The 25,869-nt window shown below is 43.6% G+C and overlaps 1 protein-coding gene across 3 annotated transcripts in view; it reads left to right on the forward strand.

Annotated features, from left to right (window-relative positions):
* The window catches only part of COLGALT2 (collagen beta(1-O)galactosyltransferase 2), a 54,122-nt gene that overhangs the window by 13,377 nt on the left and 14,876 nt on the right, over positions 1-25,869 (forward strand). For 2 of the 3 annotated variants that reach the window (XM_005146510.3, XM_031046757.2), the window contains 2 exons: positions 23,643-23,753; positions 25,340-25,457. In XM_005146510.3, coding sequence (XP_005146567.2) covers positions 23,643-23,753; positions 25,340-25,457 — 229 coding nt within the window. Of the gene's footprint in view, positions 1-23,511; positions 23,542-23,642; positions 23,754-25,339; positions 25,458-25,869 lie in introns of those variants that run through there. The other variant, XM_031046756.2, reaches the window with a different exon arrangement.

A 25,869-nucleotide genomic window follows, 5' to 3' on the forward strand; every position in this document is an offset into this window, starting at 1 on the left:
AACACAGATGGAGCTATAAGGCTGTGCTAACCAGCATAGAAGTTAAGAATACACTTGGAAGAAAACAGACATGGAGCCAAAGAATCTGAGATTTCAGCTTGCATCAGAATCTTGTATCAGGTTGCATGATCTGAATAGGTTATGAAACATTTTAAAACAAAAGTTCTACTCAACTGTTACAGGGCAAAAATAATTTATGCTGAAATGGTTTGTTAAGGTGTTGGCTGCCTGTCTGGTGGTTAGGTTTGGAGCCTGAGAAATGGACTGCTAACTGAAAACACCCTCAATGGCCATGAAGCTTAGAAACTCTGTTATCTGCTCTGTCAGTTTCCCAGGCAGTGACTGAGAAACTGGCAGATGTTTGAGAGTGCAGAATGACTTTCTCCAATGAGACAGAACTAGTGTCTCAGTTTTTCCAAGGGGAAATTAGCTGATTACATTTATCTCGTTTAAGAAATCCCTCTAGTGGCCAGTTACTTACACGACAGTTGCAGCTGATTTTGCACATCAGTTGCTGCTGTTGTATGGATTTTAGGTGAAACTTGATGGAATATTTGAAAGATTTCAGAAAAAGGGCCTGGGACAGTTTAGAGATGAAAACCAGAAAAATGAAAGATTTTGGTTTTTTTTCCTGTTTGTTGTTGTTTGGGTTTTTTGGGGGTGTGTTGGAGATTTTTTTTATTTTTGTTTTTTGGTGGGGTTTTTTTTTGTTTGTTCGATGGCAAACAGATGATGCTAAAAATTTTGTTATGGGGACATTAAGTGATACTTTGCCCTATGGTATGTAGTAGGTCAGATGAAACGATTTATTGGACACCTTTGAACATAACTTCTAAGAAAATAAGTGTCAGCAAATAAATTAAGCAATTTGGTTTCAGTTTGTCTCCTTGTACATCACATCTCTGTGTAAAACCCAAAGTTTCTAAAACCAGCATATGTTGTTTTATATGAAGTGGATACATATTTTGTAATACATGTGACAGTTGTTGCCTATTATCTATTATTCTCTGTTGTACTGCTGGGATCATGGTAAGGATGGTGTTGATCACTGACAGACAGAGAGCCTGGGATCATTTTCCAGCACACTCAATTGAGGGACTATGTGTTTATTAAAGCTGGGCAGTCACTTTCTTCTCTGCTGTTCCATTCACAGCAATGCCTTGTGATGGGCTTATCAGGTATTCAAAAAATCCAGTTCCCAGCCTTTGAAATTGTCTCAAAGCCCCAGGGAGCTCAAATGTCCAAGCATGAAAATGCTGCTGGACAAGCGCTGTGATGCGTGCAAGCGCTGTGTGGGTCAGAGCATGTCCCTGCTGGGACAGTCAAGTCTAATGCCTGCAGATGTGTGTGGGAGTCTCTCCATTGAGATTAGAAAACGCTTTTATCTTCTGCACTTCCTCTGCTGCAATTGATGTATCAAAGCTGTGACTCTTTTGCATTGAAAATGGCATAGTTGGGAACCACACTCTGCAAAATAAAGGCATACATGTATTTTATGGGGATTCCAGTTACCCAGTCAATTTACTAGAAAATTATTACTGAGATTAACTAAGTGCCCATTTCCTCTCTGTTGTTTATATCCAGGCAGTAAAGGAGAAGAAATTAGCTATCCTGAAACTGTACTTGTGGACAAGATTAAATCTTGAGTAGTTAAAACAGGTTGTTTATTTGCATTATTCTCTGTGTACATTTACCACACTTGCTGATGCAGTCTTCAGTGCTTTGCTCTCCCTGAAATTTGCACCTTTCCAGTGACATTTCCCGAAACCCCCACAGAGGACAGATCAGCAGAAGTGAGAATTACTATGCTGAGTACTGGAATGTAAGCAATCCTGTACTTTGTTTAAATGTCACTTTGTTTTCATGATCCCTTTTCCTCAGCTGGGGGTGAGAAATACACATTACTTACAGAAGGCTGCAGAGCTGTTAGCTTACAAGATTGGAGAAATGTTGAGAACTCAGTTTTTCTTTCTCTTCTCTTTAAGTGAGCCATTAGCATAGCACCAGTTTTCCATCCGTATAAAAGACTTTAGTCTTTTCCAATAGAAAATGTGTTCTGATTTTAGCATCCATAGTATTTCATGTGTGTACATCAATCAGTAGCCATGTGTACTGCATGTGTGTGTCCTGCACATGTGTGCTCATGTTCCTTCCATAGGAGAAGCTGTGTGTGTTCCTCCAGCTGTGAAAGAAGACATCACAAATGGAAGATTTAGACTCAGAAATTTTAGCTAGCCCACAGTATTTGGAACTTAAAAGGAGAAATGCTTTGCTTACATACAGCTGTGTTTAGTGCTGGGGTTGTTAATGGTGTAGTGTTAGTTCAGAGGACCATATTGTTCTGTGCTGAGATGACAAAAAACCTTTTCTTTTTATTTATTTCCTCCTGCCAAATGAGTTCTCAGTTAGGCAGCAAGAACAGAGGTTTAGCTGCCAGGTTTGACAGCTTGCTTAGAAGCATGCTATTCGAAGTACAGAACAATGAAAGGCCATTAATAAACCAACGTGGAATCACAGCCCTCTATTATCCACAGGCCTGGTGCCTGTGAGGCTGGAGATGGGGAGACATCACCAGGTCAGCAAAGGATGCAGTGTGTTGAGCAAAGAACTCAACAGGTTTGGGCCTAAATTCGAGACACTGCAACAGTGTTAAGTCATGTTTAGGACTGTACAGCCTGGAGTCAGGGCCTCAGCTCCTTGGTCAAGTCATCCACTTGTTTTAGAAGCATGTGAAAGTATTTCTAATTCTGGAGATGCTTTATTGTGTTTGTTTTGTTTTTTCCTCCTCTGTAGTACAAGTGTTTCACTGCTTAAAAAAAAAAAAAGAATCTAGAGCCACATCCACCAAAACCCAGGGTTTTTTTCAATGAGGAAGGCAAAATGCTTGGACAGGAAGAGAGACTTTGCCTTTGGGCTTGCAGGAGTTTAAAAACAACATGAGGGAAAAGTTGTTGAGATTGCCATGACCACAAATTGATCACTAGTCTGACAAAGACTCTGTGAATGTGTTAAGTAAACTGCTCTATGGAAGCTGGATATCTATTGTCTATTTGAGTGTATGTTTTGGAAGGGGTGTAGGCTTGTTTTATCATTCCCAGCCCTGACACCCACTCCTTTTTTGTGACTTGTGAAAATCCACTAATCTCTTTGCATTTGTTTCCCTGTCTGTAAAATGAAGCTATAATACTGCCTCAGTGGAGTGCTTGGGGAGGTTGAGACCTTTGCTATGGATTTTGGGGGCCTCTGGGCATACCCTCTAGCCTGTCTGATTCCTATTGCCTAATTCCCAGAGTACATTGAAGATGGGTACACTTAGCTATTCAAGGTGAGAACACTGTACAATGTATCCATGGGAGAAAGTCAGTAAATTTTAAATTTTAATTTGTGACTATTTCATGCTAGCAAGGTGTTGTTGCCCCTTTCCTCTCCTCCCCCATATTTAGAACTATCCCAGCTTATGAGATGTCACCTTTTCAGCTGTTTCTTCATCTGAAATGTCATGGACAAAGTTACAAATGGCATACAGGAAAAGTCTCTACTTCACATGTAAAGGTTGATTTTTTTTTTCCCTGCTTGGCTGCAGAGTTGTTTTTCTAATTTCTTACTTAATTATGGGTAAATTTGCCAGCAAATATGACATAATCCATTTATTTTGAAGCACTGTGCCATTCCATGCAATTCAGAGTACGTCCATTTTCCAGTGTAACTGGCTACTAGAGAAGAGTTAGGCCAAAATTATGAAGTCCCAAGTTCCACGCTGCTTTCAGCAAACCTGAACTTTAAAATAACTTGCTAATGACTGTAAGCTTTAGTTTAATGTTGGTGACAGCAAAATTTGGCATAAACTCCTTTATGCCAAGTGAAACCCATGCCAGTGAGAGGACAATGAAACTCACTGTTTATTTGCTGCAAATCTGTAGTAAATTAAGGGAAATGTACAGTCTGATTGATATGCTTCACATGCTGCATAGGGTTAACTTCATCCTGTAGGTTTGTAAGGATTATGCATTGGTTGGGCTATTAAACTGTTAGTGGTGTGGCTTATTCTGGGAGAGAAGTTCTGGTTGCATCTCCAGCATTAACACTTTGGTTTTACCTTTTCATTGCTGATTCCTTGATCCCAGAATATAAGAACTTAATGACATGCATGTTTCTGGCTTTGTTCCTTTTTAAGGGTGCTTTCTGAAGCTCCGATTGATACACGGGTAACCAATGTACAGGGGGGTAATACAGAGAAATTGTACAAGGGAGTTAAAGGAATTCCTTTGCTTAAACAAAAGTATTGTCTGTCCTAAATACCTGCCATTGCCATCTTGCCAAGGCATTGATTACTGCTGGAGGGGAAGAAGCAGATGCTAATTCTACTGACAAAAGCAGATGAAAGGTCCTGCTGATAAGCGCCAGGAGAAGCAGACTGGGTGACCACCATGACAAAAGCACAGATGTTTGGTCCTACCGATAAGCGGCAGGAGAAGCAGACTGGGGGCCGACTAACCCTAAGTCCATGTCTGAAGATTAAAAGGTGTAAAGGTTAAGAAGAGGAAGACCCATTTACTTCATCTTGAAGACCCCTACCCACAGGAGGAAGACTCATTTACTTCATCCTGAGACCCCTGCCCATGATCAGAAGGGGCACTGCGCAAGTGCAAAGGACCTTCCGGCTCATTATAATACGAAGCGGGGATAGATAATAAATATGTATAGGCAGATTGAGCAACCTCATGTCTATGTATACCTTAAGAGGATAAATGTAAAGGGACAACAACCCTGAGGTGTGCATGCTTTGCAGGAGCTATCCCCATGCACCTCAGCGCTGAATAAAAGCATACCTACTTTACAACTTTAACTAGTTGTGGAGTCTATCCGCGCATCACGATAACCCATGAAAAGGCAAAAATCTTTTATTCCTGACCCTGTGACTAACTAGGGTGCTTTAGCCTTTGGCTATGCTACTTAGTGGAGTGTTAGAGGAACAAACTGTATCTCAATCATAGCCCTGGCTGGCCCCATGTACAACCTTGGTGTGGTTGGGTGGTGATAGAGAGCGAGTTTAATATAGGTGGTGGAGAAGAGGGTCTGCTAACTGTTCAGAAGATGGGCACAGATGGGAAGTTGGGCCTCAAATGTCAAACTTAGCTTAACAGTGCTGAAAAAATGTGATGTCGCAAAGATTTTGAGCTTCCTGGACTTAGCAAAGTGCTTGGGAATGGATACTGAACTAATTAAGTCCATGAAGGCATAAGTCCCTAAAGGCCTGGATGGTGAGTGCAATACAATGCAAGATGTAGGCTTATCCACATGTAGGTACTGAGCAATAGCTAAAGAGACAACCTCATTCCCAAATCTTCCCCTCCTATGGTTATCCTGCTGGTTGGGTAAACCTCTGCTGCAGAGATAAAGTTCTGTAGCCATTTGCCATTTTATCATTTGGAGACAGTAAGTGGCCAGTTGGATAGATGCTGAACTTTTATTAATTTATATATTTATTTGTACTTTTCCTGCATTCTTTTCTGTATGGTTCTTTATTCTTTATAATGTTAATGCAGACTGTAAAGCCAGAGCACATACCTTGCCTTGAAGATGTATTGTCCTGGCCTACACCCATTGTGCCCTTTAATTGCCTTGCCATATGGTAAGCAGCAACATCTTGGGATGTGTGTCATGGTCGTTTTTTAGCTGTGTGTTCAGTTTCCTTCATGTGGAAGGAAGCATCAGTAGCAGCTGTTGTAAACAACTTGGATATCTTTGGAAGGACCTGTTAGGTATAGTGTTAGGTGGGTTTCAGGCCTCAATCTTCCCAGGAGCATCTGGTACACAGCTAATGTCCACTGCTGTGTTTTGACATTTCTTTTCTTGGTTTTGATACTGCAAGTGAGCTTCAGAAGTGTTTTAAAAAGCAGAAATGCTTTCCTTTGGTTGGAGAGAGGTGTTAGCCCTGTGACTTCTTGGAGGGCTGGGAAATTTCCTACCAGCCATGCCCCTGAGTGTCTAAGAATGTGCTTCAGCACATAGTGATGTTAAATGGGATAAATAATGAAAGTCCAGTATCAGCTGTGATGTGACTTGCCCATGAAATGGCACCTGAAGCTCTTATCCTAGCTTTTTCAGCTGCACTGTCTCCAGTGTTCACCTGGAGCTCTGAGCTCTTGGGCCAGGTTTTCTCCTGGTTTCTACCAGTGTGTTCTTGTTTGTGCTTTTCCCATACAGGCTGGCTTGGGGTGCCCAGCACTGCTGGTGTGTGTGTGAGGAGGCAGACTAGTGATCTGCTAGGTGATCTAATGAAGAGATCAGTCCTTTTCCTTGCCTCACCTTGTACTGTGCTCTAGACAAAGCCTTTAAGTGACACATCTTCTGGCTGTAAAAGCAAGAATTTCCCTTGTTTGCAGACTAATTTATTCTACTTGAAGGTACTGCTTCCAGAAACATTAGAGTTGGTTGCCCCTTAGGACAGCTCTAAGGCTTGGTTGGTGCTTTGTGGTCTAAGTGGAGATGCTCTGGTAGCACGAGGAAGGCCAGCTTGCTTACAGATTTGCTTGTGGTCAAGGCAAGTGCCTGGATCTCATGTGAAATACAGAACAAAAAACATGGCAACTCTCCTCCTTGTGAGGGATTTTTTGCAGATCCCAGGTTGACTTCTACTTGCTGTACCTCCTGGCTGTATTTTAAAAGCAGATTCTGTGTTAACACTTTCAGTCCCAAAGGATGCTGATTTGCTAGTACAGAGGCTGTAGAAGAAGCAGTAAAGAAACTTACTTCTCTTTCTACTTCTCTGTATTAAGTGTTACAGTCACTTGGGATTTTAATGTCCTTATGCTTGCCCTGTTTGCCTGTATGCTCCCTGTACTGCACAGCTCTCTCAGGAAAGCAGGCATGTTTCTTATGTGCCCATGTCAGTCTTGATCCTGTTATCTTGCACTGTAAGAATAAACTCGAGTTACGAGTTTCTAGGTACACAGATGGCTTGTTGTGCTGCCAGCTGAGACTGTGCTGGGGATCACACAGTAAAGTTTTAGATGGGCACATTGATTCTGATGGGGGCATTGGTCCAATGCAAAAAGCATAAAAGGGAAATGTTATTCTATTGCTTAAGTGTAAACCCAGCACATTTTTCCTGTGGGAATGCAGATGCCTGCATAGCATCTTATGTATGGTAGTTTGGTGGTTTTTAAGTTACCTTTCACAAACTAGAAATAATCCACAGATGTCTGTTGATCACAGTTTGAAAACTGCTGTTCTCAAGCCATCCTGAAGTTGAATTCCTTTGAAAATGTCTTGCTGACTTTGTCTGCTTCTGTCAGTCTGATACCTGGTACAACACCCCCTTGTACCTGAGATTAACCTGTGCTATGAGTAGGGGAGGGGTTGCACTTCATCCTTGGGTTTAGATTTGGTTTTGTAATCTGTATCATCCATTTCTGATGGTAGTGTTGCAGGTTGCCAGGGTGGAGATTTACATGCATAAGCAATGGGGAGAAGCTTAATTAAATTGTTGTAATTGGGGTTTGTCTGTGCAAGGCAAGCCTGGAGCTTCGTCTTGGGGTCTAAACCTTTAAACCTGGCAAAATTCTGTGTGAGAGCATAGCAAAGAGAGAGCTGTGTGTTTGACAACAGTACTCTGCACTTTCACAGCATTGCTGGGATTTTTGCATGTGTCTCTAGTGATCTGTTCATCTGGGACATGCTCCTACCACAGCCCTCTCTATGCCCAGACAGTGAGTCTTTCATGGAGAAGTGCAGAGTCATATTTCTGAATGCAAATTGACCAGGGGATTTATTTGTAGTGTAGGCTTGGCCAAGCTAATTTCTCTCAATAGCTACACTGCAACTGAGCCACACAGAGCTGGAACAGGGAAGATGTAAGTGAATAGCAGTGTGTACACTGCCAGCAGACAGTGGAGCTGAGGGCTGGCCCTTTTCTGTTGGAGGGCAGGCTATGCAGAGGGCCAGTAGTTCTTCAGCCAAATGCTGGGTGTCCTCCACTTTGTTTTGGTGTCTTTCATGATTAAACATTTCCATATGGTGGTGCAACAGAAATAAAATATTTTGTACTGGGCTCATTGGCCTGCATGCCCCAGGAGCACGAATTAAAAATTCCAGCCTCCTGGAAGTTGATGGGATCTTGTTGTTGCAGGTATTGTTGCTGGGAGACTCTGATGAAACTGCTGCACTCCAGCAGTCCTGAACTTGGGATGGTGGCAGAGTCCAGAATTTTTTCCTGCCTGTAACTCCTGCTTTCTAAGCCTTCATGGGCAAATGCAGATTGTTGCTTCTGATGGAATGGACCTGTGGGGTGTACATATGCCCCAGCTTTTTCTAACTCTGTGCAGCTGTTGATCCAAGCACCCTTCTCAGAGGGCTGGATGCTAGGGTTGCAGAAAATCATGAGGACCTCCAATAAGCTGTGCAGGCTTAGTACAGAGCACTGTAATATGATTACTGTCCAAAAGCCTACAGAGATGGAATTTAGTAAGCTGTTGCTCAGCAAGTATGTACCTGAATCCTCAAAGTCTTCAAGACTAGCTGAACTGGAGTATTGCTCCTAGAATTTGTGCCACATTTTTCAGAAATTGCTGCACATACATGAAATGTTTTACAGTTGAGGTTTTCTATGTGATCTCTGTGCACCTGAGTATGTAGGCAAATTGTAACTTGTTGGAGACTAGGTCTGGAAGGCTTGGTTGTCCATTTGACAGTCCTGTTCAGCCTGCAGCAAAGAAATATCTGGTCCACTGGAGAGCTGAAGGGTCTGGATGGAAATCAGCTCTAAATGCAGATCTGACTTCAAGGAGGTAACTTGGTGTCGTGGTTTAATCCCAATCCGCACAGCTCGTTCACTCACTCCCCCCTTTTCTCCCCCATCTCCCAGAGAGTTAGGAAGGAGAATCCAAAGAATGTAACTCCCACGGGTTGAGATAAGAACAGTTTAATAACTAAGGTATAACACAAATCACTGCTGCTACTACTACCAATAATAATAAGTGAAGAGAATACAACATCTCACCAGCTGCCAACCCATAACTCACCCCACCCTGCCTGACCGAGCACCGATCGATACCTCCTCCAAACCTCCAGAGTCCCATCCCTTCCGGGTAACTCTCAGTTACATCCTGGGCATGACGTGCTATGGTATGGAATACCTCTTTGTCTAGCCTGGGTCAGGTGTCCTGTCTCTGCTTCCTCCTGGCCTCCCCTCCTCCCTGGCAGAGCATGAGCTCAGAAAGTCCTTGGACAAACCAAACATTTGAGCAGTAACTCAAAACATACTTGCTATCAGCAGCCGTTCCCAGCCCGAAAGTCAAAACATAGCACTGCACCAGCTGCCAAGAAGGAGAAAAAGTGACTGCTACTGCTGAACCCAGGACACTTGGGGTGGCAGTTCTATTGCCTGGTCTGTTCAGGGGTTTTCTTGAAAAGCTGCTAACAAAAAGTAGTGACTTGTTGTAGAGCAGCCCTGGTTTGTTTAAACCAGGTTAGAGGGTGACCGTATGATGCGATGTATGTCCTTGCAGTTCAGGGACATTGGGGTACTTCTTGTCATGGTTGCCTGATGGCTTTTTCATTCATTCTTGCTGGGGTCTGCTCCTTGTCCTGCAACTGACTGTTGGTTTGAAGGCTGCATGTCACTCACAGAAAGTCTGCAGAATGCTGAGAGCACTTAGCACAGCAAGTGCAACCTACCAGTCCTGCTTCATGTGCTAGTGGGAGCTCCCAGCAGTTTGGTTCCATTCAGTTTATACCTGTGTTTTCAATAGGAGAAAGTCTGATTTGAGAATGAATGTTGCCCAGGGTCTTACTGATGTGTGACAGTGATGCGTCTTTATCATTTATGCTGCACTTGCATAGCAGTTTGAAGGGAAAGCTTACACTTGGGGAAAGATAAAGGTCAACTGTAAACTACTGAGCAGACTGAATGGATTTATTCAAACATGAGAAGGTTGTTGAGCTGTAATCTGAAGGTCACTGCAGGTGAAAGAAATCTCTGTTTTCAGCAGTTTGCATCAAGCTGTGTGTAGACATTGGAAGTTCCAGAGAGACTGATGTGAAAATATGAAATACTAGTGATTTTCAGTGACTATTTTATTTTGAGCATTTCCTGCTCTTCTGAACATACCTATTTTTCAGTTTCCGGAGGCAAAATCTTTCTGGATGGCCAAGTATCCTTAGCCACTTTGTTTGTAGAAAGAACAGTTTATGATCTGTTCTTACATTTCTCTTGCAGGTCTTCCCTACTTTGAAGTAGACCTTCAAATGCTGAATTTGGGTTTCATCTTGGAGATCACTGTTACTAGCATTGTTCCTTTGTCTTGGTCTGGTTTGACAGTGTGGTCCTATTTTATATTTCCTGTGTCCAAAAAGAAAAGATGGCTGAAAGCCTTTGGGAATAATGTCTCTATTGTGGTGTATCAGCAAAATTTTCACAAGAAAGGGTCAATTATTGTGTGAAATTATTGCATATTGTTCCTTTGCTCCAGAATTAGCTTGGTGTGTTTCTTATTGCGGCTTGAACTCCTAATTAGTGACGTGATTTTCTGTTTCCATTTCCTATTTTCTTATTTTATTTCTGTTAGCCTGCTCTGGGCAAGTGAAGAAAAATTACTTTTATTTGTAGCCATTTAATTGTACAATATATGGATTACAATAAAAAGTGTTTCTCTGTGTGTTAAAATGACTTTAAGTCTTGTACGATTTGATTAGAATTAAAATCCATTCATAATAGAAGGGAAGTCATAGTTCATATTTTAAGTCAAGAGTTCCTAAAAATTTCTTGTCTGGAAAAGTACATTCTTAAACACTTTGGAATAATGGAGAATACCTGTCTCAACCACATAATACTGAAATAAATACTCAGTTTTCCTTCTTCAAAGGAGAAGTCTCTTGATCCATATCAGTACTACAGTATAACAGCAAAAAAGAGAGGTCTTGGTTTGAAGTAGTAACATAAACTTTCGACTGTTAATATAAGCTAAGAAAAGAGATGAGGTTCAGGGAAAGGCAGAGAAGGTAAAGGAAGATGTAGAGAGCAGTTAGGTTTTCTTTCCTGGCATGCTGCAAAACCTACTTTTACATTCTGAGAATCTCAATATTGTATATGTAAAACTGTAAAAAGTGAAAGATATACCTCTGGTGGTGGTGGGCTGGGAGACAGGCACTGTGTGCTTAGTGATACATGTAGTGAGGGCACAGTGTCGTGGTTTAAGCAGAGCCTGTCACTCAGAAACCATGCAGCTGTTCGCTCATTCCCCTTGCTTCCTCTTCCCACTCCCGGAGGGATGGGGAGGAGAATCGAGAGAATGTAACTCCCATGGGCTGAGGTAAGAGCAGTCCAGTAACTAAGGTATAACACAAACCACTTCTGCTACCACCAATAATAATAATATAAGGGAAATAACAAGGCAAGAGAATACAACCTCTCACCACCCACTGACCAATACCCAGCATGACCTGAGCAGCTGTCTAGCCCTTCTGTGTAACTGTCCCCAGTTTATATACTGGGCATGACGTGCTGTGGTGTGGAATACCCCTTTGGTTAGTTTGGGTCAGGTGTCCTGTTGCTGCTTCCTCCCAGCTTCCCCTCCTCCCTGGCAGAGCATGGGACTGAGAAAGTCCTTGGTCAGACTAAACATTACTGAGCAACAACTAAAAACATCAGTGTTATCAGTGTTGTTCCCAAGCTGAAAGTCAAAACCACTGCACTGCACTAGCTATTAAGAAAGAGAAAAATGACTGCTACTGCTGAACCCAGGACACACGGCTATAACTTTTTCTGGGAAAAAAAGAAAACTAGAAAGTAAGCCACTTGGTGGAAAGGCCTGGGTAACCTTTCTCTTCAATACTGGGCATGTAGTGGTGGGCCATGACTTGAGTCTTCTTACTGGAGGCGAGGCAGGCTGTGGGAGCCTCTCACTCATTTTTCTGCAGGCTTGATACGGAGACTGGGAGCTTTTCAGATGTTCCTATTTTGGGGGACCCTTACTAATGCAGTATGGGGCTATATTCAATGTCCCCATTTAAAAATAAGTGGTACTGAGCACCTAAATTTGAACAGATTCTGCCCTTTAAAACCTGTCTATTTTTTGTTACCACAGCCAAGAATATTTCTAAATACCAATGTTCCTTCCCAGTGGCTTAGACACTTTCCTTAATCTTGAACAGCTGCATTAGCTGGGGTTTCAATTAACACTTGTGGGAACAAGCTATCCCTTCAGAAATTATGGAACTGTTGCAGTTAATTTCTCGTTTGAGCAAATCTGTTTCAGTGGCTGGTCACAGCCATGACCCTGTGTGTGTGTGAGATTTCCTGGGCTTTCTCTAGGGGAGTTGTTGCCTTGAAGCCAAGTCCGCTTGGAAATATTGGCAAGGCCAGATGCAGATGGAGTTTTTGTTTCTTTTAAAGCTTTGTCTGGAGCAGAGTGACCACAGGGAGAAGTAAAGCAAGACAAAGAAAGGACTTGGGATGGAGGCAGCAGGACCCTCCCTTGCATACCAAGAGAACTCCCTGCATATGGGTGCCACAGAATCTGATAAGCATGGATATTTATTTATTATACTTACATAATACGTTATATTTATTTAATATACTGGCATGGCTTTTCTGGGTGAAGTTGATTAACCTTTTGTGTCTGTGTGCACTAGCTTAAGCACATTCCTGTTATAGTACTACTGGGGACAACCTGAGGGTCTCAGGGAATGAGAAGCAGAAAAGTGAGAGATTCTTGAGGTAGTGTGAAGAGAGCAAAGATCTTGGTGTATGCAAATGTACACACATACATCTGTGAATCATTCTCTTACATGGGCTTGGAAGACCACTGCAGGTTTCAAAATTGCTACTGCCAGCAAAATCCATTATCCATGAGGTGCTGAAGGGCACTGGGAAAGAGTTAGAGACGTATTTGTTGCATTCCTGTACTGTGAGGTTCTTCTCTTGTACAGCTGCCCAGCCTGGAGAGTGTTGCTTCTCTTGTTGCTGGCTCTGCACCCCAGGCAGCTCCCTGCCACTGATATGGGCTCAGACCACATCTCCACCAGGGGCTGACATCTTGAGGCCAACTTAAAACAACTGTGGGGGGAGGTGGCGGGGGTGGTGAAAGACCTTCCAAATTCCAGAAGTCTGTCGTTTATTAAGGAATTAAGGAAAACCCTATAACAAATGCCAAATCCCTATGATGTCAGAAAGTCTTACACATACATTAAGATTTTAGCTACTTTTTAAAATGCTTAAACAGTTCTTCGAACTTGTATCTGAATGTTCAGGCCTTACTAATGGAGTGTGTGAGCATAATTGCACTAAAATAAGTGGTGGTGTAAGGAAGGTTTAAATCTGTACACAGTCTGCACTGCTGTGAGCTTAGCTTGGTGGTGTCTCATGATGTCTTGTCCTCTGATCCCATTGATATCTGTTGATTTGAGGTATCAAGTCTTCGGTTCATAGATGAAAAGTTGGGCCGGCAGCCCAGGGAGAGGCACAAATACCTGCAAAGTAACATGAGAGTGTTTCTAACTACAAGAAAATTGTTTATTAAACTGAGTATCCTCCGTGATGGGTGAACAAGATTTGGGAAATCGGGGTATATTGCCCAAATGGGTGCTGAACAACCCTTTACTCATGCATCAAACCATGCTAGAGGCAGTAAACCCCAGCTGCTTTGGAGTGGATAGTGTGCTGTGTTCCTCAGGGGGAAGATAAAGCCATAGCTATGGAAGCTGTGTCTCAGGCTGTCGTAATGGTGCATCTGCTTTCTGGTAGTTCTCTACTGCCTTGGGAACTTTTCTGTCACTGGGTTTCAGAAGTGTTTTGCCTCTGTTTTGTTTTGAATCTTTTTCCTCCACGTTAGGATCCATACCATTACAGTCTCTTCCAGCTGCACTGTTTCCTAGTCAAGCTAATTCATCACTGGTTCACAGTGGAAACTGTCAGGTTGGTGGTTTTTATATTTTGAACTGGTTTTCTAAGTCTGGCAGAATTCAAACAAAAAGGCAGGGAGAAATGACTCATCTGTTACTTAATTTACCACTTGTTTTGGGAAATCTAAATCCAAATTTGTATTTGATTCATATTAGGGATCCATTGCTAGATTTTTCTTTTTTTTTTCCCCCAGTTATTTTTGACATGGCTGAATATACACCCAGAATAAGCACAGTCATCAATCAGGGTAGCCTGTGTGTGACAGAGAGCTCAGTTCTCCACTCAGACCAGGGAACTCTTCAATCTGCTTAAAGTGACTGAAAGCTGGAGGCATTTGCTGCAGGATCCAAGCAACTTGGAGGACTGTAGCAAGCCTTGCAAAGCTAGAAGTGCCTTGCTGTCTTCCCTATTTTCGCTTTTCTTTAGTTATACTTAAGGTGTTAAAATTCATATAGTTTTTCATTCATTGCTTGTCATTAGCGCTGTGGTAAAAACCATTGGACCGTTGTAGCAACTTGATAGTAATAGCTAGTGCTGGATGAAGTAGCATGGATTTTCTAGTGCTCTGGGGTTTGAAATCCCTAGTGTTTTCCCAGATCATTGGGGGAACTCCCTGTGTGGTTCTCTGATGCTCAGGGCAGCAGTTGTAAACATGCTGAGTCTTGCTCTCAGGGCTGAGCTTTCCTATCTGGTGAGCCCACCTTTAGCTATAGTCATTATATCAGGAGGAGGGGACACAGCTCTGCTGACTAAAAAAATTGTAGAATTCAGCATTTCTTAATAAGCTGGAAGGTGGCAGGTTAAGTGGCCTTGCTAAGCAGGGAGAGAGCTGGGCCTGAACCGCATATTCCCTATGCATCTGTATTATCCCTAACAAAAGGGGAAAGATAGGGCTCTACAAGTGAACTCCTTCCATTCTGCCTCACTACCTCAAATGTGTGAGGACACGAAGGGGTTCTAGGTCCAGTCTGAGTATTTGGGCACCTCTGTTAGCACAAGTTGTAGAAAACACAGTGTACAGAAATATACTTCCTTCATCGCTGTTTGGGATGAAACCCATCTCTGAATGCTTTATTGCTTATTCTGTTCTCTGGAAGGTGCCCAAGGTAGGATACTGGTGCTTTTGTCACCAGTTTCTATGTTCCGGTTGTTAGGAGTGATAGACTAACATGCTTTACATTGACTTTGGACTTTGCTTTGGGTAAGACCTTGTGAGTTTAGGGCATGTGGCCAAAATACGGCTCTTGTTTCAGTGGGACTCAGTATTGGACTACATCTCGTAGAAACCCTTGTGGGTAATTGAATCCCTGGCTGCAGGCAGAGAAACACTGAGGAAGACAGCTAAAATTGGTATGTATGAGGTTTCCTGGGACTTGGTTATATACCCAACTCAGTGCTGCAGCAAGAGCCCAGGAAAGCCGTGGATGTCCTCTTTGTGTGAGCCATTCTCACTGCAACCTTAACCATCAGCAGCATTCTGACCATTGACATCTGTGGTATGTGCTTGGCTGAGTTGGCTCTCATAGCAGTAAAGGGAGAACCCAACACCATTCTCAAGACTTACGATCTTCAAAACACTGACAGAAAGGGAAAGGATCCTCCTCCTAGCTTTTGTTTTTGAGAGCTAGCTGCCTCTAGTTCTGACTCTGCTTTGCAGTATGTGCCTCTTGAACATGAAGTACTTACCTGTGTTTGAAGCTCTCCCTCCCTCCCTGTTTGCCCAAGGGAAGAGTTGGTAAATGTTGAATTCAGTAGGAAAATTACTGTAGGGGCCTGGCCATAGAGTTTTCCACAACTTGTGTTACAATGTGCCCTGTACTCTGACAAGCCAGAGGCACACAGTGATGTTTTTGTCCTCTAGTACTTTTCCTGTACAGATGGTGAAGGTAAAAATTTTCTCCTCTGACCCAGTGCCTGAGGTAAATCAGCTGTAAATAGCTTGGGAGAACAGGCTGGGATGTGAAGAAGTAAAAAAAGTGTGATTTATTCCCCCCCCTTTTTTAGGGATGAAAAGAGGAGGATAACCATTACAGCCTAAATTAACTCCCTCTTGCAAACATAGTTTGAGGAGACATTGTCAGGCTAAAAATACAAGCAGTTTGTGAAAGGAGCAGTTTTCCTTATATGTTGGTACTAGCATGTTAATTAAAACAGTAGGTGCTTAATGTTGCACTTACTTTTCCACTACTCATGGTACTTGAGTTTTTTTGGGAGGGGGCAGTTTGGGAGGCTGAGCATGGACAATGAGGGCTTGTGTCCATAGTGAGGCTACTAGTTAAAGCCAAAATAAATACTGAAGTGGTTATAGTTATGCTGACAGAAGCCCCTATATGAACATTCTCACTCAAACTTTTCTGTAGTTTGACTTCTAATTTTTGGAAATGAGTTTACATCTGAGTGGAAAAAGCTGCCAAGTTATTGGAACAGGAGTGTCCATCTGGAGGTCTGTTCCAGTTTAATTTATTAAACTTTTTTTTTCTGAAAAGAGAGGCAGGAATTTTATCTTTTTGCCTTGTCACTCCACCAGTCCTCCCTGGCTGTGTTGCACAGGCTTTAAGTTTGTAAATTTCGCAGGAGACCTTTTTTCTTTCAAATTCTAGATGCTGTTAATCAGCTCTTGAACATGAAGTTGTCTTCTCTTTAGTGGCAATGTCATTGATGTAACCTGTTCATATTAAGGGAACTCTGCTGTTTGTGTCTTCTCCCCCAGTTACTGGTTGCAGGCAGTGTGTGTTGGCTTTCAGCTGAGGGTTGACTGCAGAAACTTCATCATGTCCTACATCTGGAAAGAAAGAACCCTTAGCAATCATGCAGACTATGGAGCAGCTCTGATGAAAAGGCCTCAGGAGTCCTGTAGACTTATGGTGGAAAGCAACCTGAATGTGAGCCAGTAGTATGCCCTGGTAGCAAAGTTCAACTGCATCCTGGGCAGCATGAACATAAGTAAACCAGGAGACCACAGGGAGGGATTATTTCCCTTTTGCTAGGCACTTGTTTGATTACATCTTGGTTTGAGCCCCCTTGGTGGAGAAAGATGTTAACAGGCATGAACAAGTCCAGCAGAGGATCGCGAAGATAATGTTGGAGAACGATGGTAAGAATTGTACTCCTTGCCAGCCAGCTCATGTCTCCTCTTCCTGTGGCCTTGTACTTAGCACATCTTCTTGTAGCTCCTGCTTCATCTTGACTGTGCAAATGTTTCAAACCGATCCACTCAAAAAATGTGACTTGACCCTGACGCCAGGCCTAGAGAAATGGTGATAGACTCAAACACAAAGAATAGTATTGTGCTTACCAACCTATGCAAGAAAAAAAAATTAGGCACTGCATTAGTATAAGGGCCATGCAGACTGCTAAGCTGTCTTTTTGGTGAGCTGAATGAAGCTGGGTTAAGGTGATCTACTCTCCTCACCCTGTAAAGTGCACAGCATGCATCAGTAAGGATCAGAGGATATAGTAACAACACTTTCTTAGGACAGGCAAGTGAGGAGAGGTGATGACGTCTCATATATGGCATCCTTCCGCCATCAGACTTACTTGCAGGATTTGCAGAGAAGACACAGCTTGTGCTGTCAAGGGGAGCTTGGGCAGACTAAAGTTGCTTTTCTGCAGGTATTGGAAGGCATTGCTTCACCTCACCTACTGTAGGCCTTTTTCAAGAGGAGCCGTCACAGGACACTGCCAGTACAGTGTCTTTCATGCGATGCCATCTGACCCCCAGTTTATCACATGAGCAATCTCATTCCATGGCCTTGCCTTTCTGTTCTGTACCAAACATGGCAAAAGTCTGTGTATCTCAACCCTAAGGGCAGTTAGTTTTACAGAACTGGGGAGGTGTAACATGGGTAACAGACCACCTTTGGTGGTTGTGAGATCTGCAGCAGAAATGGCCTTAGCATTTTGAAAATGCACAAAGAATGAGCAGGGTTCAACTGGTCCACCCACTTAGAGCACTGAAGTTTTAACTGTGTACTCAGCTTCTTGAAGTCCTGCAAACTGTCACAGAAGAAGAACTCATAATGGCAAATATCCTGACATGACTCTCGTGGCTTAAGGAGCTTTTGCTGCCAGTGGCAAGTCCTGCTCACATTTTTATTTGCCTGTTTTTCTTGTGCGGGGGTTGTCATTAAAGAAAAAAAAACACTAGGTTCCTGTTTTTTTTTTCCATTCAGTGGTACTGCAAACACCATAGCTGCAATTTTTTTATGGTGCCTAGGTGGGATGGTTCAGATGTTGCGTGCGACAGGACCAAGTGATAGTTTTGTTTGTTCTTAAGTATGAATTGTTCTGAAACTAATAGTGATTAATGGCTTTTAGGAATGGCTTGGGTTGCTTGGTTTTTCTGGGGTGGTTTTTTTTGTTGTTGTTGGATTTTTTGTTGTTTGGTTGTTTTATTTTTGCTGGGTTTTGGGGTTTTTTTTTGGTTGGGTAATTTTTTGAGGCTGAAAGCTGGAAAAAAAAGCTTGCCAAACTGCTAGTCATAGGGCATGTTTCTTCCAGGGTGTGGCAAACTTTATTGCCTTTGAGAACTTCTGGGCTTAGAAATGCTGCTGGGTGGATAGTCTTGGAGACAGCAGTCTTTTCTTTGTGCCAAAGCTTTGTCTCATCAATGTCTTCATAAAGTTCTACTGGGATAAATTATTAACCTTCTACATCATGCCATTACAGCCATTTTTCTTCTAGTGGTTTCCCTGCAGGTAGATCTAGGGGTTCCTCCAGACTCCCATTCATGTGTCTCACTTTTGTCTGGAGGGTGTTAGCTGTTGGGATCTGCTGGGGTGAATTTTGTCAAGGGCATGCTGCCTTACCAGAAGCAGGATGGAGAATATCAGGTGTGGGGGGTCTGAAATGAATATTGAGAGATTTTTTTCCTTAGGCAGCTGATAGTGCAGGGCAAGATGAGGTAGTAGCAGTCTTTGGTGTGCATCTCTTAGGATGGTGGTGTGTTCATATGTTAAAACTTGTGAGGTCTAACCTGGTAGGAATTGGAGATAAAGATGTGAGAGGAAAGCATCCTTCAGTCCCTTGTCTTGCCTAGGGAAACAAAGAAGGTTTAGCTATTGAGAGTAGCTAGCTTTTGGGGGTGGACCTACAATATCTCTTTTCAACCACTGTCTTTCAACTTCAAGGTTTCTTCTGCTAGTTAAAATTTTGGGCTCCATGAAGCAGCTCTGGGCAATTGAGGAAACAGCCTTCATGTTAGTAATTTTCTCTGGAGTTGAATGACTGGTGTATGGGTTTTTTGTTTGTTTGTTTGTTTTTGTGTGTGTTTTGGTTTTTGTTTTGTGTTTGGTTGGTTGGTTTTGTGTGTTTTTAATCACAGAATCACAGAATAGTTAGGGTTGGAAAGGACCCTAAGATTGTCCAGTTCCAACCCCCCTGCCATGGGCAGGGACACCTCACACTAGACCATATCACCCAAGGCTTCATCCAACCTGGCCTTGAACACTGCCCAGGGATGGAGCACTCACAGCTTCCCTGGGCAACCCGTTCCACTGCCTCACCACCCTAACAGAAAAGAATTTCTTCCTTATATCCAATCTAAACCTCTGCTGTTTAAGTTTGAACCTGTTACCCCTTGTCCTATCACTACAGTCCCTAATGAATAGTCCCTCCCCAGCATCCCTGTAGGCCCCCTTCAGATACTGGAAGGCTGCTATGAGGTCTCCACGCAGCCTTCTCTTCTCCAGGCTGAACAACCCCAACTTTCTCAGCCTGGTGCTCCAGTCCCCTGATTATCCTCATGGCCCTCCTCTGTCCTTTTTATGTTGAGGACACCAGAACTGCACACAATACTCCAAATGAGGTCTCACAAGAGCAGAGTAGAGGGGCAGGATCACCTCCTTTGACCTGCTGGTCACACTCCTTTTGATGCAGCCCAGAGTACGGTTGGCTTTCTGGGCTGCGAGCACACACTGCAGCCAGCTCATGTTCATTTTCTCATTGACTAACACCCCCAAGTCCTTCTCCACAAGGCTGCACTGAATTTCCTTTGTGCCCAACCTGTAGCTGTGCCTGGGATTGCTCCCACCCAGGTGTAGGACCTTGCACTTGGCATGGTTCAAGGCAGAGTCCCCTACTACTACAACCCGCCGCTTTTTCCTGGCAGCACCAGTAGAGATCTTCTGTACCAGTGCACCAGCCGACTGTTTCTGATGCAAGTGCATTTCCTCATCAGCCCCCTGCAGGACAGCAAAGCGGTTCTGGGTGGGTACAGCAGATTTAGGAGGAAGCCCCTTGCTTTTAGTTGCTCTCTTCCTCCTTTGGTTCTTTTTCTTTGTTACTAATTCCCAGCTTCCCTGATCAACAGCTTCCTTCTTTCCTCCATGAGTTAGAGGGGAATCTTGAGGCCCCTGTGCTGTTTGGTCCTGGAGCAAGCAGTCCTGCTTCCTCTCTGCTTCCCTGACATCTTGCAGCTTGCTGACAGCATCCCGTAGCTCAGCCACCTGCTGGAGGAGGACCTCCATCAAGGAGCAGCGAGTGCAGCCCTGCCCATTCTGCACCTTTCCCTCACCAGACCAGTGCAGGCACTCTCTACACTCCAAGCTCTGCACCGCAACCTCCCCACTTACCGGCTCTGTCTGGGTGCCTACGCTGGCCACCACCGGGGCAGCCAGGGCAGAGCTCCCAGACCGGACCCTGGTCGTACAGTGAGTGCTCACCATCCCGCTCGCCTGCCCGCGTGAACTGCCGCGCAAACTGCCTCGACCCGCTCTGTTTGCCTGCTCTGTTTGCTGCGCTCCCTGGGTAGGCTTTTAACCACTCACAGTTGGTGCCGCTCCTCCTGTCTCCGCTCCCGGTGAGTCACCTCCTCACGGTAGCTGAGCTCTTTGCAAGTCCTGTCGAGGATTTGAGGCTCCCTCCTCAGTGGCTCTTGTCGCTCTGTGGTGAGGCTTCTGGACGCTGATCTACCCCAACTCTGCTCTGGTGTTACAGGCGTCCTCTCTCAAGCTACTCGCCTCAGCAACTCAAGAAAATGGTGGTTTATTTGTGAGCTTTGGGTTTCCATTGCACATCTGGGCAAACAGCTTTCTACAATTGCATTTTTGGGCTTGTGTGTGCACAGAGCTGAATGGAGAAAAATCTCCTGGCTGAGACAAGGGAGTAGCCAGCATAAAGCCAAGACTAATTTAACATGCTTGCAGTTGAAGCTTCCCGTTTCCCTCCCTGGACTGTAGCAAACCCCTACACACGTTCCCATTGATCTTATGCGGGGTTACAGGGACTGGCATGAGGTTTGCTGAGAGAAACAGGACCTCCCTGGGAATTGTGTGTTTACTTTAAGGGTTTGTGGGATCCTCAAGACTAGCCTGGACCTGGCAATGAGTATTGTGTAAGATTGACTCTGACAGTCTTCAGAGTGACCATCATCATCTTCACCTGGTTTGTGTGACACTTAATTTCAGTATAGTCCCATTGTATAGCAGGAACTTCTTGGTGCCTCTGCAACTCCAGTGATGAGCATGCCCATTAAGCCATTTTCACAGTTCTCTGGTATTTTAGGAATTTTGGAGCTATTGTTCAGGGACTGTGCAGCTGAAGTGTGGCAGGAACATGGAACAAAACTAGTGAAATGTGCCCTGGCTGTGGGAGGCCCAAGCAAGTGTGCTAAAACATGGGTTAAGTTGATGAGCTGTGATCCATAAAATGGAGCAAGTTTGACTTAGTCTGTTCTACCAAGTCAGCACTATCATTGTTTTAGTCCAGTTAAACATCCTGTAAACTAGATCTATCATGCAGTCTGACCCAGGGTCTTGGTCAAAATCAAACCCTGAAGGTACAACTAAACCCAGCCTTGCTCTGTCATAGCAGAGCAGTTAAAAGCAAAGAAGTCAGCCTCTATTCAATTGCTGAACTTCCGTTATTTGTAGTTTTAACAGGCAGGAATAAATATTCAACAAATAAGCTTCCTGTTCTTAAATTATTGTGTTCTTCTGTTTATTTATAAACTTGAAATTAATTTATTGATTTTTTAAAAATATTTTGTTATTATTTTTAATTTAAAGCAGGCTAAACCTCATGGGAATTATGTCTTCCAGATGCATGAACTAGAAATGGTTCATGCCCTGATTCTCATCTGGAAGATCATATGATGACTTGGGGTAGAGGTGTTATCCTGGAACAGCACAGAGTAGCTCAAGAGTTTGGGATGTGCTCCCTCTCTCCCTTTTGTGTACTCTCCCCTAACTACAGTAGGGTGGAAGATGCTATGGGAAGTGTTTTGGGGTCTCGGGAGCTGGGGGTCAAAATAGGCAATTTATAGCAGTTGATGGGGGCCTAGCATGTCCTTCCAGCACCCTCTATTTAGGGACATGTTTCACACCATCTTTGCTATCTCTCCATGGGGCCTTTTGAAAGTATTTATACTCCCAGAGGAATACAAAGGGGTTGTAAATTCTCAGTGGAGTTTGCTGAGCTGTAGCTGCACAAGCTGTGTCCTACTCAGGGCTGCGCTTTTCTGCCGGCCAGGAAAAATGAGCAGCCTTTTCACCTAGGGGAATTTGCTGTGGAAGCTGCCACAACCACATGAGTGACCAGGTGTTGGATGTGCGTAGTCCTGATCCCAGGGAAACACATGCAGGAAAGGAGCAGCTGGGTTGTGATTTGGCTTGTTCACTCTCTACCCCAAAGTCTTGAGAGTCACAGGCAGAGATTGTGGCTCTTTTTGGGAGCTTTTCCACATGATTACTGCAGAAACATGGATCTGTGCTTTCTTGTTCCAGTTTGTGCAGATACGTTATTCAATTCTAAGGGAAGAACATTATTCAGATGCTGCTTTCGGGGAGCATAGCAGAGGCCAGAAGGGAAGCTGGCAGGTTTCTCTCACCCCACTGTTTGAGACTGGGTGCTGCTGCAGTGTTTTAACATCTGCAAAGCTCTGTGTGTTATCACGAACTTGTAACCTCTGTGTCAGGAAACAGTAAGAAAGCAACTGCCTCTCTGAGCCTCAGCCTTGCTGCTTGCTGGCTATAGCAGGGTGGGGGGAAGGAAGTCTGATGCTGATTCTGGTATGTTAAGCATACCTGCTTTTCCCTGGCACCTCTGTCCTCAGCTTGGCTATACATAGGACTGTTGTGAGGGGCTGTGCTAATTGCAGGTTGCAAACTGGAGGCAAGTGGCTTTCAAGGCCTTGTCTCTAATTACCCATGCTGTAGAGCATCAAGTGATGTGTTCCTTCCTTGTGCTAGCAGTGTGCTAGTGGGGGTTCCTATCAGTGTCTTAACAGAGTCCCCCATCCTGGCATGAGTGATTCCCAGGACATAGGGTGAGGCAACAGTGAACATATGCCCTCAGACAGGCTATGCAGCTTAAATAGTGGGCTTGCAGGATGAAACAGCAAGCAGAGCAAAATCCTGGTGCTTCTAGAGATAGGACATTTGTGGTTAGTTTACCTTGGGCCATGCGTCTTGTCTTTTCCAGTGAAGGAACTGAACAGAGTTCAGTCCTGTATCTGCATTACGATAAAGCTGCTGTGATTCCTGTGAGGCTGGAGATGACCAAGAGCAGAGAAGCATCCCGACAAGTCTGTTAAGAGAGTGCTCTGTCTCTGTGGGGAAGTGGGGCTCTGCTATGTGCCTTAGCAAGGACTTACACAACTGTGGAGCTGCCTCAAGTTCTGCCAGGAGCTGGATGTGCTTGTAAGAAATGGGTTCTGCCTCTGATCCATTTACCAGCTGGGAAAGGTCAAAAGACTTAAATCTTAGGTTAATAGGCTTCCTCTGTGCTCTTGTTTCCCCAGGGTGGCCACTGACCACAATGTTGATAACACCACAGCAATCCTTAGAGAGTGGCTGAAGAATGTGCAGAACCTCTACCATGATGTGGAATGGAGGCCAGTGGAAGACCCCCAGTGAGTACTGTAGTGAGGGGCTGACTAAAGCTGTTTGGAGTATATGTCAAATTTTCTAGGTTTTCTGTTTTCAAACTAGGATATGTACTAAATGTCCAAGCATTAAAATGTGGTGGGTGTTTTGGTGTGGGGGTTTGTTTGGGGTTGTTTGGGTTTTTTTGGGTTTTTTTGGTTGTGTTTTTGTGGGTCTACCCCATTAAAATTGTGTTCTTATGGAGCCCATAGAAAGGTTTCTAACTGCAGTGAAGCAACTAATGCAGAGATTCAGGGAAGAAAGCATTTTCCGTTCAGTTATTTAGCATCTACAGCTGCTGTCTTTACGTGGTAAACAAATAGCATCAGAAGCTACAGGGAATAAAAGTGGTCAGATTTATTTGTGAAGGAGCAGAGAAATCATAGCCCATTCCCATAGTGTCTGTGAAAGTTCTGAGACACATTAAATATTCATCAAGTTCTGAGGAGAGAACTAGATTTAATTCGTATTGCATGAATTGCAGCATCATTGCTTTGAAATATGACAGGTGTATTGGACTTTTATCGCTTTGGTTTATCTATTTATTTGTTTTCCTCAAGATCAGCTGTTGCTGGTTTTTCTTTCTCTTCTATTTCTTCTATCAGAGAAGATTATGCTAGTTTATCCTTTCTTTAGGCTTGTTTGGTTTTTGTTGTTGCTTTTCAAGGTCCTCGGTGTAGTGGTGGAATATGTGTGGTACAAACTCACAGGAAATGCTTGTTTTATTGACTTTTTTGAATCCTTTCATTGGAATTGAGTTTTCTTAGTCCTGTCAAACTTGGCTTTTTTAAGTACTGTAACACTTTTTAAATTCTTAGTTCCTTCACTGGCTTATGCTGGCACTGTTTCAAAGTCCATAATTTTTATTCCACATAGGGATTTGTCCCTAAGTTTCCATCCACCTTTGTTACAAAGCATTTGCTTTTGGACCAGATTCTGAAAACAGACATGTTTGTAACTTCACTTGCATGATTGGTCCTGTTGTGTTGGGTTTTTGTAGATTTAAGAGCTGTTATTGATTGTGATCTAATAGTACTAATGTGCTCAGGCCCTGAGGGAATCCAGATAGCCTTTATCTTCACATCCTCAGCTTGTTGATTCTACTGGACGTAAGGAAGCTGCATTTACCTTCTTAAACTGAAAGCCTAGCAGTGGACAGATTACTTTCTGCCAGAGGGTTAGATGAGGTGAATCAACTTCAGTTCATTTTGGTGGGGTCTCCTCTGCTTCTGCCAGGTGAGGGGCTGCCACTGCGGAAGAAACTCCTGGTTTTGATAGTGCTTACGCCTGCTTAGTCTGCAGGAAATGCTGCTGCACTGCTTGTTCTCTGGTGCCCTGCGTACATATGCCAGCACGAAACTTGGAATCATTCTGTCTCAGAACCTCTCCTGGGTTGCCTGAGGTGACTAACACTGTTTTCCTTTTGGAAAGAAGGCAGCAAGGGAACTATTTTTGTTTGTTTTATTGGTTTGTTTGTTTGTTTGGGGTTTTGTTTTTTGGGGGTTTGTTTTTGACTCGTGTAATAGGGCCCAGACATGGTTTGCAGTCCCTTTTTCTTTTTTTAATTTGCCAGGTCTTACCCAGAAGAAATGGGGCCAAAACATTGGCCAAGCTCCAGATTCACTCATGTGATGAAACTCCGACAGGCTGCCCTGCGTGCTGCGCGAGAAAAGTGGTCAGACTACATCCTGGTAAATACAAGGTTTGATTTAGTAACTGACCTCAGGCAAAAGCTTTTCAGATAGTCACTTTGATACTTGAGGCTGTCAAAATTTTCCTTCCCATCTAATGATAAAGCTCTCTGCAATGAGATGCTCTGTATAATTACTTGGTCTGATGAGCAAAAGGGATTTTGCAGCTTGGGAGGTGAGTCCCTGGGTAAGCCCAAAGCTTTCTCCAAAGGTGTCAGGATTGGATATAATCCTGGTCATAAGTAGGTACCTGCAAGGGACCCCCAGATTGAAACTCCACTTTTTATTGATGAAATGTAAGGGAAATAGTTCTGCAGAAAAGTTATGGGAAGATGCATGCCTTTGGTCACTACAGCAGCAGTTAATGGTGGTGTTGCCACCTGAACGAGGCAAGGATGAGGCCTGTTTTTAA

The sequence above is a fragment of the Melopsittacus undulatus genome, chromosome 6, assembly GCF_012275295.1.
Source record: "Melopsittacus undulatus isolate bMelUnd1 chromosome 6, bMelUnd1.mat.Z, whole genome shotgun sequence".
NCBI classification, from domain to species: Eukaryota; Metazoa; Chordata; class Aves; order Psittaciformes; family Psittaculidae; genus Melopsittacus; species Melopsittacus undulatus.